We start from the raw sequence: 12,890 nt of genomic DNA on the forward strand, positions 1-12,890 counted from the left end.
ATAATGCCTATAGCCTCTATAGGAAGATGCTTTTGAAATAAGTGTTACATGTAGATGACTAAGTCCGTTGATACATATATTGGTGGTCAATAACTATTTTAAAAATGTTGTTAATACCTTTTGTCTTAACATCATATTTGTTTCTGGAATTACTGCATCACATCATCCCAGTCCACTGCCTCTTGTACCATTAAACAAAAACACCTGATTTTGTGATTTTGTTCAAAAAAATGCATATAACATTCTGCAATAGCAGTTCATGGGATCATGGATTCAGATCTAATCCTGTCATTTTGTGGATGAGGATACTGAGGCCTGGAAAAGCAAAGTGACTTGCCCAGGACTTCCAACTCCAGAAGAAATACAGAGGCCATGCTCTTACCACACCACATTTTCTCCAACATCTCTGCTAGGAGAAATGGACAGTATGCTTTGTTAGCCATTCTCTGGGCCCAGTATCAGTTTTTCACTGACTTTAACCTCATTTAATAATCATTTCATTTCCATTGTTAGTCATTGTGCATGTTATTTTTCATTCTACTTGTTTCATACAAATCTTCCCATATTTCTCTGAATTCCCTAAATTAATCATTTCCTACCGCACAATAAGGTTTCATTAGCTCTATGTGAATTTTTTTCATTTACTTCCCAGGAGATGGAAACCCATTTTGTTTGTAATTCCTTTCTACCACAAAGACTACTGCAATGAATGTTTCCATATATATTGGGTCGGTCCTTCCTTCCTTCCTTCCTCCCTTCCTTCCTTCATTCCTTCCTTTCTTCCTCCATTTCCTTCTTTCTTTCTTTCCCCAAGGAGTGGAATACTGAATCAAGTAATTTTTCTTGCATAATTCCAAATTGAATTTCACAAAGCTTGGACCAATTCACAATTCCAGCAACAGTTTTATAGCATACTTGTTTTCCCACATCCCCTCCAACATTGATTATTTCTATTTTTGTCATTTTCACCAATTTTCAGGTTGTAAAGTAAAACCTCACAGTTATTTTAATTTACATTATTCTTAGCTATTGGTGATTTGTAGCATGTTACCATGTGAACATTTACAGTTTACATCAAAATTATTAACCTTACATTTTATATAGTGCTTTACTCCATTCAAGGCATTTTAATGAACATTTTCAGATTTTATCCTCACAACCCTGTGAGGTAGAAAGGGAAGTAATTATTATCTACAACCTACAAATTTGGAAACTGAGATTCAGAGAGGTTAATTGACTTACCTGTGGTCACAATGCAAGTAAATAGGATAGAAGGGACTAGAAGTAGTGTTTACAGGTTCTAGTTTAATTACAATCTGGGAAAAGAAGAAGAAACCAATTTAGAGACATGGTAATTTGACATCTGGAGTATATACTGAAACCGATACTAATTTAATGAGTAAAATATTGGCATAATTATGTTCTTCTGGATTGCATAGCAACCAAAAATTAGCTCAATGGTACATGCTGTCTAGAGTCATTGATTCCAACTAAATCAATACTTTAACTTGGGAGTTCTGGCTTATAAGAAGATAAGGTCCAAGAATAATTCCAGTATATGTACAAGGCATTTGATTTTTTTTTATTTTTTAAAGATAATTTTTATTGTTATCTTTATTTTTACATTACCCACATTTCCCAGTCTAGTTCTCTTTCTCCTTTCCCCCCCTTCAGAAACCCATTCCTTATAACAAAGAATAAAAAAGATGGGAAAAAAGTTCAGCAAAATTCAACAATACATCTAAGAAGTCTTATATCTGTAGAAGGGAGGGAAGTGCCTGGTCATATCCCTTCTTTCGGACCAAACCTGATCATTATAATTTCACAGCATTAAGTTTTCATTATTTTGTTGCTATTGTTCTTTCCATTTATATTGTTGTAGCCATTGTGTGTATTCTTTCCCTAACTCCGCTTACTCCTTTTTGCATCAGTTCGTATTAGTTTTCCCATATTTCTCTGTATTTATTGTATTTGTCATTTCACATGGTACGCTAATATTCATTACATTCATGTAAAATAACTTGTTTACTAATCCCTCAAGTGCTGGATATCTGCTGTGTTTCTAGTGATACAAAAAGTGTAGACATTTAATTAAAACAAAGGGGGTTTTTTTGGGTTTGTTTGCTAACCACTTGTCTTTTTGCAATAGAATCTGATGACTGGATCCTGTACAAAATATCTTGTTACTATCTTAACAATAGAAGTATGGGCTTCCACTGCTTTCCCCATCAGCTAGAGAGTATGTCTCCTATGCCTACCTATTTCCCCTAACCAAGGGAAATGTTTGAACACTTCTCTGGCTTCCCGTGGCATGGGAACAGCAAAGGCATCCTAACAGGTCTTTTGGATTAGTTTTGTGGGTCATCATTCCATCATTTATTCATTTATTGGACCAGAGGAGCCTTTCATTTTAATACTACAGCATGGCTGGTAGCCATCTTGGCCTATTTTGCCCAGTATTCCATTGATTTTTATGGAATTGATGCTATCTAAAATAATATTCAGATATGAATCAGTGTTTGGGAAAAGTTTTCTATAGAGGCTTTCTGCATTCCCTCATGCCTAGGACTCTCTCCTTCCTTATCTCCATCTTTCTCAAGCTTCCTTCAAGTTTCAGCTAAAGTAGCACTTCTTGTAAAAAAAAAAAAAAAGAAAAGAAAAAGAAAAAGCTTTTCCCAGTCTTCCCTCTACCTTAATGTCTTCCCTCTGAGATTTTCTATATCTTGTTTGTACATAGCTGTTTGTGTGTTTTCTTTATCATTAAACAATGAGCTTTTCCAGAGTGGAGACTGGTTTTTGTTTGTATGTTTGTTGCTTTTCTTTGTATCTGAAGCACATAGCATGGTGCCTGGCACATATTAAGCACATGATAAATTCTCGTTGAGTTGACTTGATGACTTGAAGTTCAGAGAAGGTAAATGGTCATAATTACAGTATGTGAACAGTATCTGAACATATCTGTCTATCTGAAAACATGTTGTCTTTTCCACAAAAACTTACCCTTGGGAGGGAAGAAAGGGATGAAATAAGCATTTATGTAACACCAAAAATTATCTCATTTGATCCTCACAATAACCTTGAGAGGTAGGTGTTATTATCACCCCCATTTTACAACAGAGGAAACTGAGGTAAACAAATTAAATGACTTGCCCTTAACACAGTTACTAACTGTCTTGAGGATAGATTTGAATTTAGGTCTTTCTGACTCCAAGCCCAGCACTCAAACCACTTCACCATCTAGTTTTCCCTGCTCTAATGCTGCAACCAATGACCAGGAATATTGAATGAGTAAAGGAGCATCTTGGCTTTGTATCCTAGTACCTAGCCAGTGCTTTGAATATAGGATAGTGATAGGGACTGGACCTGGAGAAGCAAGTATGGTAAAGTAGATAGAATACTGGCCTCAGAGCCTTGTCCATAATAGGTGTTAATTGGTTATTTAATTGAATTGAGGCCAAAGGTTGATTTTTTGTTTGGTTTTTGTTTGTTTGACTAGTCAGAAGCCTCATACTTCAAGAAGAAAGTTAGAAGCCTTCAGACATTGGAACAACATTGCCAATTATAAAATTGACTCTATGTTAGAAGACAGGAAATAGCTAGCTACCAATGTGGAAGGCATTTCCAAGTCAACTGTCAGTGTGCAAGGAAAGGATCAAAATTTATGTCAAATTAAGCAAAGGATAAAGGTGCTAATACACCGTGAACAATTTCAGTAGTTTGAACTTGACCTATCAAAATAAGTTATTGATGTTGAAATGGATAAAAAAAAAGATATTACCTCCAATTATGACCATTTCCCATGGAGGTTTTAATAATATTAAGTAAGTCACGAAAAGGAGACCAAAGGAACCCAAAATCCATTTTAGCCAGTGAAATTTTCAACTCTATGCCAAACAGAGAGACTTGGCAGCCAAAGAAAACAGTGGTTTAGATTAAGTACACATATGCAAAGCTTTGTAGGGGAAGATTGTGGAAGTTTGTGAACAATATTTCCTAACAGAATAGAAAACACCCTTGGAGGGGGGAAATGAGTTCGCTAAGGTAGATCATCTCAAGAGCATTTAGAGATGAAACTGAGAGACAATAAATTAACCCTTCATGTGGAATAGACCTGACAGTGTTTCTATGTTAATAGAAATAGAGTGGAATTACCGTATTTGGACTGTAATACCTCAGTCCGTGATAATGGGAAATAGAAATAGCACTTTAAAAATGAAATTGAGATAAGATTTTTGAAGAAATCTGTGCTTGATGTGACATATTTTGAGGAGCTTTGTGGTAGGTGCTTAATAAATATTTGTGAGTAAAATTGTTTGATCAGCCACATTTTTTTCAAAGGATCCAGGCCTATTGAGCTAGTGTTTGTCAGATCGACATCCTTGAACTAGCTTCTTCTACTTTTACTAATTTATCCTGACCATGTAAACATTGTTGTTAATAATACATCTTACTAGTTCATCTACCTCACTGAAGTGTGATGGATGGATGGATGGATGGATGGATTGATACTCAGAGCCATTGACTAACAGTTCTTCTAATTACCCCCATGCCAAAGTCACCTTCCAGGAATGTTTGGAAAAAGCTCCTGACTTTCTCCAAGTTTCAATTTTCCCATCTGGAACATGGGACTAATAGTATTAACATTGTCTATCTTGGAGGGCTATTTCAAAGCAACAGATTTTTAAACACTGAAAACAATGTAAAATTGTAAATTATCATCCTATTCATTATTATTGTTAAGGGGAAAATGAAAGAAAAAAAGCCCAAATTGTAGCAAGTAGCACAATGCCCTTATACATGGTAGTATTTGAGTATGTTTGTTAACTTGCTGACAGAAGACCAGTACTGTATTTGTGTCTCACTTGTTTCTTTTCAACTTATATCAACTTATATGGGTATATCCCCATCTCCTAAAACAGTGTCTTGTACGTAGTCGGTATTTTAATAAATACTTGTTGAAGAACAAACAACATGCTTTTAAGTAAAGAGCTGACTGTAGAAAAGTCTTCTCAGGATTCAGCTGTCCTCATCTCATGCCATATTCAACCCGGAAAAACTGTGAAGACCGGTTTGTCAATGTCATGAGGCAAAGACTATTTCTGATCTAGCTTTGCATCTCCCCTGATGCCCAACATAGTACAAGTGATGCTAAATAAATGTTTATCCAATTTATTGAGTAATAATAATCATGCCTAACATTTATGTAGCACTCTAAGGTTTGCAAAGCATTTTACATATTTTTTTCCATTGGATCCTCACCTCACAACATTTTGCAAATGAGGAAACTGAGGCAGAAAGTTAGTGACTTTCCCGGGGAGCTGAACAATTCTGTCCAATTCACCCAAATGTTCATTATCACATTCTTATCATGTTCTAGGACTCTATATATAGGACAAAAAGATCTTTGAAAATTAGGATGGACACTTACTAGCTATATGACCCTGGGCAAGTCACTTAACCTCCATTGCGTCAACAAAAAGCAAAAAAAAAAAAATTAGGATGGTTCCTGTATTCAAGGAGCTTGTAATTTTGTTGGGGATTGGGGTGGAGAATTAGATCTATATTACAAATAGCAAAATACAAAGAATATGAATATACATGAAATACAATTAAAATGTGGCAGTAGCTATAGTTCTGGGCCTGGAGTTGAGGAGATTCATCTTCCTGAATTCAAATCCGGCTTCAGAGACTTACTAGTTGTGTGACCCTGGACAAGTCAGTTAAGTCTGTTTGCCTCAGTTTTCTCATCTGTAAAATGAGCTGCAAACCATTTCTGTGGTGGCAAACACTCCAATGTCTTTCCAAGAAAACCCCAAATGGGGTCACAAAGAATTGGATACAACTGAAAACAACATAATTAAAATGCCCAAAAAATTCACAGCAAGGAGACTGGGACAATTGCCATAAGAAGCTATCCTGGATGAGAAGGGCATAGAAATATGGGTAAAATTTCAACTGGAGGAAATGGAGGAGAATAGGGAAGGGTAAAGAACACTAGATCCACAGTTCAAATCCCAACTCAACTATTTATATATGGCAAAGCAAATGAAGTAGGCAAGGACCCAGATGCTAGAAAGTGAAAGGATCAGTTTAGGGACAGCAAATATGCTAGTGCACAGGGTATGTGAAAAGTAAATTGGAGCTTAATTGTAAAGATTTTTAAATGGCAGACAGAGGAAGCTGGATTTTATTCAGGAAGCACTAGGACCATTTGTTTGTTTTTGAGAAGTAGAATAACGTGATTAGACCTGAGCATTAGGAAGATTGATTCACAAATGTGATGGACTGGATGCAGAAGACGCTGGATATTGGAGAAATGGAAAGGACTATCGTTCTAGTCTAGCATTGAGGGCCTAAACTCGAGTGAGGGCAGTAGCAGTGGAAAAGATGGCATGATTTTAAGGGACATCGCTGGAGTAACGCCCACAGCACTCGGTGTCTGGTTAGATCCTCTTCCAATACTCTCAGGAGCACTGTGATGATGAGAACCATTTTCCCCCTTTATGATGCTAATCACCTGACCTGGCAAGAAGTTAAGGTAGGATAAAGAACACTGGATTCACAGTTCAAATCCCAACTCAACTACTTATATATCATCTGTGACCTTGGGTATGTTATTTCAGCTTCCTGGATTTCAGTTTCTTCTTCATTAAAATGATCAATCCACAAATATTATTAAATGCCTATGATGAGTCAGGCACTGTGCCTGGAGATACAAAGAGAGATATGGTCCCTGACCTCAAGGGGCTTATATTCTAATCAAGGAGACGACCTGCATATTATGTTTACACATATTACATGTATATGTACATAAAAGACATATACAAAGCAGATTCAAAATAATCTTGGTTACATGGAAGGCACTAGCAGGAAGGGCCTAAGGCAAAAGGTAGCTCTTATACCGAGTCTTGAAGGAAACCAGGAATTCTAAGAAGCAGAGGGAAGGAAGGAAACTATTCTAAGCATAGGCTAGTATGAAGACACAGAAATGGCACAGAGGAAATATGGTTTGGCAGCAAGGTGATGTAGGGGAATAGAGCTCTGGGCTTGGAATCAGGAAGATTCATCTTCCTGAGTTCAAATTCGGCCTCTGACATGTATTAGCTGTGTGACCCTGGGCAAGTCACTTAACCTTGTTTGTCTCAGTTCCTCGTCTGTAAAATGAACTGGAGAAGGAAATGGCAAACCACTCCAATATCTTTGCCAAAAAAACCTGAAATGCGGTCACAAAGAATTAGATACGACTAAAATGACTGAACAGTGAACAACAAAATAGTTTGGCTGGACCATACATAATGTTCGTGGAGGGGTGTGTAATATGTAATAAGGTTATATGTAAAGAGCTTTAAATGCTAAACCGAGGAGTTTATGTTTGACTCTAGAGGTAGTAAAGAGCCACTGACTTTAACGAGTAAAGGGAGAATGTGTGAGTTTGTGACATGCCAGGTCAGACCTATGGTCATGTTTGCGGCTGTGTGGGGGTTGGATTTACATGGAGAGGATCTTGAGGGAGGGAGACCAAGCAAAAAATTATTGCAATAGTAGAGGCCAGTGGTTCTTAAACTTTTTGGACTTAGGACCCCTTTACACTCTTAAAACATTATTGAGGATCTCCCTAAAAAACTTTTGTTCGTGTGGATTATATATTTATTGTATTAGATATTAAAGTATCTTATTATTACGAAAGAAGTTTTTGACCTCATGGACCGCCTAAAAGGGTCTCTGGGACCACCTGAAAGGGTCTCTGATACCCATGGGGTCCCCAAACTTCTCTTTGAGAACTGCTCTCTGGGTACGAGATGGTAAGGACCTGAAGCAGGGTGGTGGCTATGTGAGGAAAGAGAAGGAGACTTAGGGAAGAGATGGTCATTTTGGGCTTGATCTCCAACAGCCCTTCCAGATGTAACAGCCTATCACTCCCAAGGTTAAAATTAGTCCAGCTTCCTAATAGGAAAGTACTACAGATTCCATATCTCACAATCACAGAGTAGCCACAAGGCAGAGAACTGATCATTGAGGTCCTCATGGCTTTTACTCCACAATACTTTCATAAACCCTTCTCTAATTACCCAAGACTTCCCTGGTAATAAAGATTCAAAACAAAACAAAACAAATACACCTGTCCTGAAAAACCAACGTAACAAACATATCTGACCACATATAGTCTTCCCCCTCTTCAACAAAAGAGGGACATATACTTTCTCATCTCTTCTCCATAGTCAATCTTGGTTATCATAATTACATACCATTCAAATTTTTAAAATGTTTTCATTGTGTATAATGTTTTGTACTTCTGTTTATTATTTTTGTTCCTATGTCTTCCCATATTTCTCTGAATTCCTCATGTTCATTATTTTTTAAGGTACAATAATATTCCTTTATGTTCATGTACCATAATTCTTTAGGCCTTGACCTTATTTCTAGTTCTTTGCTCCACAAAAAGTGTTGCTGTGATTATTTTGTATGTGGGACCTTGCTTTCTATCTTTGATCTGTGAGATATGTAGTCAGTAGTGGAATTTCTGGGTCAAAGCGTATAGATATTTTAGTCACTTTCCCCCCTATACAGTTCCAAATTGTTTACCAGCATAGGTGGAGCAATTCACAGCTCCACTACCTCTGTACCATAGGATCATAGTACTTGAAGAGCCCTTAGAGTTCATCTGTAGGAGTTTTTAACCTGGCATTCATGGATCCCCAAGGGTTCTGTGTATTGTTTTCAGGAAGTCTGTGAATTTGAATAGGAAAAAGGTTACGTTTTTATTTTCACTAATTTCTAACTGAAATTTAGCATTCTCTTCAGTTATTTAAAAATATCACTCTGAGAGTTCCGTAGCCTTAACTAGACTGACAAAGGGGTCTGTGTTACACACAAAATGTTAAGAACCTCTGGCCTCATCCAATCACCTCATTTTACGGATGAGGAATTTGAGATTCTGAAAAGTTAAGTGACTTGTCCAAGTTCACAAGAGTAGAACCCAACAGAAAAAGCAGCACACTTATCTCCTCATAGCCTCTCCAACATGAATCATCTCTATCTTTTGTTATCTTTGCCAATTTACTGAGCACAGGGTATGCCTTCAGATTTACTTCAATGGTCATTGTCATCATTGACTTCGGAGCAATCTTTCAAATGATGTGAGGAGTTTACAATTCTTCACTGGAAAAGAGTTTGTTCATATGGTCAAGTCCAATGGACCACTTATCCTTTGGGGAATTACTCTTACATATTTGTTAGTTCTCTCCATATCTTGAATGTCATGCCTTTGTCACAAACGACTGTGGAGTCTATAAGGACTTATTTCAGAAATTATTCCTCCCCTCCGGGAAGCAGTCAGCAGCAGAGGAGTTAGGGACAGGGGTTTCTCACTCCATTTATGGTAGTGATGACTCTGATGCCCCTTTCCCTCTGGCCAAGTCCTTTCACTTCTCTATGTAGTTTTTCCATGGAACAAGGCCATGATACCTGATATCTCATCAACAGGAGCTCTGCTAATAGACTTTTAAAAATAAAATTGCTAAAAATAGCCCCAAAGTTCATTTCTTTAGTTTGTTATCGTAGGAAGAAAAACAAACTCATCTTTCTAGTGGACACCATCGTTGTCCAGAGCATTTGAGTGCCTCTGATAATGGCTGTGGATCTTTCAGCTCCTACAGCATTGAGAATTCATGCTGTGTGACTCACATAGGATAAGAGTTCTTTTACCATATGGTCTAAAGGGAAGAGAATGTATGTGTAACAGAGCAGTGTTGGTAGTAACATTTTTGACCATCTGGTAAATCAGTATACAGTGCGTGCAGCCAGGACTATTCATAGCATTTGTTTATCTATATGAACTCAGCTTTTAACCTGAAATAACCTCTGATACATTAAGCTAAGATGGAAATGTTTTCCTCAAATTTCTTGAAATTTGGCTCGTGTTCAAATTATTTTTCTGTCCATCGATTTGTTAACGGGAGTGGAGTTGGAGGACAATGAGAGAGTCTATTTATGCAGCCCGGCAGCTAGTCCGTGTTTAGAGAGCCACCTGGGAATGCTAAGAGGTTAAATTATTTGCTCAGGGTCACACAATTAGTATGTATCAGAGGCAGAACTTGAAGCCAGGTATTCCTGACTCCAAGGCTCTCCATCTAGTCACTAGTGTGGGTAGTCCACAATGGCTCTCAGTGATTTATTAAGAAGCCTTAAAATACCTTATTGAAAAAATATCCCATTACCCTATTATGTCTTAGTAGTTCTGTTATCACTGTTTTCAGAATTATACATTTTGGGGCAGCTAGGTAGTGCAGTGGATAGACCATCGATCCTGAAGTCAGGAGGACCTGAGTTCAAATCTGGCCTCAGATCACACACTTGACACTTACTAGCTGTGTGACCCTGGGTAAGTCACTTAACCCCAATTGCCTAAAAAGAAAACAAGCAAAAAAACCCAAACAGAATTATACGTTTCTTTTGATCTATCGTTTCAGTGTACCTGTGCTTTTCATTTTTCTTTTGTTTCTTAAGACATGTGTAAATATACAAATATTTTCAAAAGCCAAATTTTTATATCATAGCACGTTACTAGTAAAGCAAAAGGTTATTTAAATTTCTCATGCATATCTTAGACTGGAACAATCAAAGATTTAGAGCTGGAATGAATATTGGAGGTCAGTATTTCCTTCTAAACCTACCCTTATTCTGAACTTTTCTGTTTCTGACAAGGGTATGATCATCCTTCCAGTGACCAAGGTTCACAACTTTGGAGTTTCCCTGGATTCCTCAATCCGCCTTTCTCTGCACATCCAATCAGGTGCTAAGTAAGTCTTGTCCATTCAGCCTCCACAACAGTTCTCCCGTCTGCCCCCTTCTATCTACTAACATAGCCTCTACCTTAGTTCAGACTCAGGACCTTGTCATCTCTCCCATGAATTACTACCATAGTCTCCTAAGTGGTCTCCCTACTAACTGGCTTCTCCCTTCTATAATCCAGACTCCACACAGCTACCAGTGTTGCTCTTAAAGCAAAGGTTTGACCATATTGCTTCCCTGCTCCATAAACTCCAGTGACTCCTTATTATCTCTAAGATCATACACAAATCTCCATTTTTAATTTAAAGCCCTTCGCATCCAGGCTACAGTCTGCCTTGCGAGGTTTATCACATGCTAGTTCCCTTCATGCACTCTATGTTCCGGCCAAATTGACCTTGTTATTTTTCACATGCGACATCCCATCTTCTGTCATCACTCCTTTTGCACTGGCTAGAATGAACCAATTTATAACCTGCCCCTTAGCATCCTTAGTTTCTTTCAAAACTTGGCTCAAACCCCACCTCCTACATGAAGCTTTTCCTGATCTTCCTAGCTACTATGACTAGTTCATATGGACTATTTGTGCCCGACCTATGGCAGAGCCTTCCAAGGTCATATTGGTCTGATCAGCCAAAGTCAAATACACTGTACCTTGACCCCAACATAGTTATGTCATTTTGGTCCTCTTCAAGAATGAAAGACACCCTCCATGTCCAGAATAGTGCCTAGGATATAGTAGGTACCTAATAAATGCTTGCTAATTGATTGATCTAGTCTAATTCCCTTACGAGGAGATAGAGGCCCAGCCAGATGATATTACTTCACCAAGGTCACACACGTAAGAAGTGACAAAGTCCAATTTTGAACCATGTTCCTCTGACTATAAAAATCAATTTTTAATAGACTTGTTTGTTACCTGAGTACTCCCCAGACATTTGTGTTTTAGGTATCCTACTTGACACTAAGCAGATATTTACAACTAAGGGTTTTCTTGTCTAAGTTATTCTAATGATTCTTTCAATGTATCTCTCTTGGTTAAATGAATATTTCTTTCCCTTAGGCAGGACAGATCATGCCATGTAAAGACTGAATCTAAAATGGGAGGCCAGCTGAACCTACAGAAATCAGGATGGTTTCCTGAGTGCTTTCACTGCCATAGAGACTGAAGTTATCCATGTGAGCCCAAAGTATGAGATGTCCCTGGCCTAGTGACCAGTTAGCCTAAGATGGCACAGCAAAAGACTCATTTATCTGCTTAAGAGCCTTCAAAACAGAGCGAGTCCCAGTCAGCCATGGGAGAAAATGCAAGCATATGGTGGAACTTGCTAGGTGAACATCCACTCTGCACGGCCTGGAAGCAAGAAGCAGAAGGGTCCATTTATCACCTTGCTAGTATCTTATTCATAGTTGGCTTCATGGGAGGGAGTGGATTCTTTGGGCTCCTCTATGTATTCAGTTTGCTGGGATTAGGCTTCCTCTGTTCTTCAGTTTGGGCGTGGGTAGACGTCTGTGCCGCTGATATATTCTCCTGGAACTTTATCCTGTTCATCATCTGCTTCATGCAGTTTGTTCACGTGGCTTACCAGGTTCGCAGTGTCACCTTTGACAAAGAATTCTACGAGCTCTACAACTCTCTGTTCCAGCCTCTGGGGATCACGTTGCCTGTCTTCAGGAAGATTGTTTTGTGCTGCCAAGTGGTCTCATTGGAAAAGGAGCATTGTTATGCCATGCAGGGCAAAACACCCATCGATAAACTTGCTTTACTTGTGTCAGGAAGGTCTGTACCCCTCTCTTCACATTCTCTCTGTGTTAATGTGTTCCCTCTATGTTAATTGGTTTCCCATCTTACTGTGCACTGGCCCAAAGTAGAGTTTGGCAAGAAAAGGTCTAGTCTTTAACTGCTACCACTGGACCTTCCCTGTTTTTTCCATAATGGCGGACTGAATCATCCCATACCTGTGGCTACAGAAGCATTCCTTCACATCACTTTTGATGTAATAGGGAATTCTATGATCGAGGCATCTTGGATACAAGAGGTATCAATGAGGAGATGTAGGACAAAGAATTATGTAGCTGAAGCAGGTAATGTTCCAGGTCAA

The 12,890-nt window shown here is 38.3% G+C and overlaps 1 protein-coding gene across 2 annotated transcripts in view; it reads left to right on the top strand.

Moving 5' to 3' along the window:
- The window catches only part of POPDC3 (popeye domain cAMP effector 3), a 32,084-nt gene that overhangs the window by 12,326 nt on the left and 6,868 nt on the right, over window positions 1-12,890 (top strand). Inside the window, exons 2-3 of one of the 2 annotated variants that reach the window (XM_078155221.1) lie at window positions 10,705-10,799; window positions 11,852-12,568. In XM_078155221.1, coding sequence (XP_078011347.1) covers window positions 12,084-12,568 — 485 coding nt within the window. In that variant the 5' untranslated portion in view covers window positions 10,705-10,799; window positions 11,852-12,083. The remainder of the gene's footprint in view (window positions 1-10,704; window positions 10,800-11,851; window positions 12,569-12,890) is intronic. The other variant, XM_078155222.1, reaches the window with a different exon arrangement.

This window comes from Phascolarctos cinereus, unplaced genomic scaffold, assembly GCF_003287225.1.
Source record: "Phascolarctos cinereus isolate Bilbo 61053 unplaced genomic scaffold, phaCin_HiC Scaffold_5;HRSCAF=322, whole genome shotgun sequence".
Lineage (NCBI taxonomy): Eukaryota > Metazoa > Chordata > Mammalia > Diprotodontia > Phascolarctidae > Phascolarctos > Phascolarctos cinereus.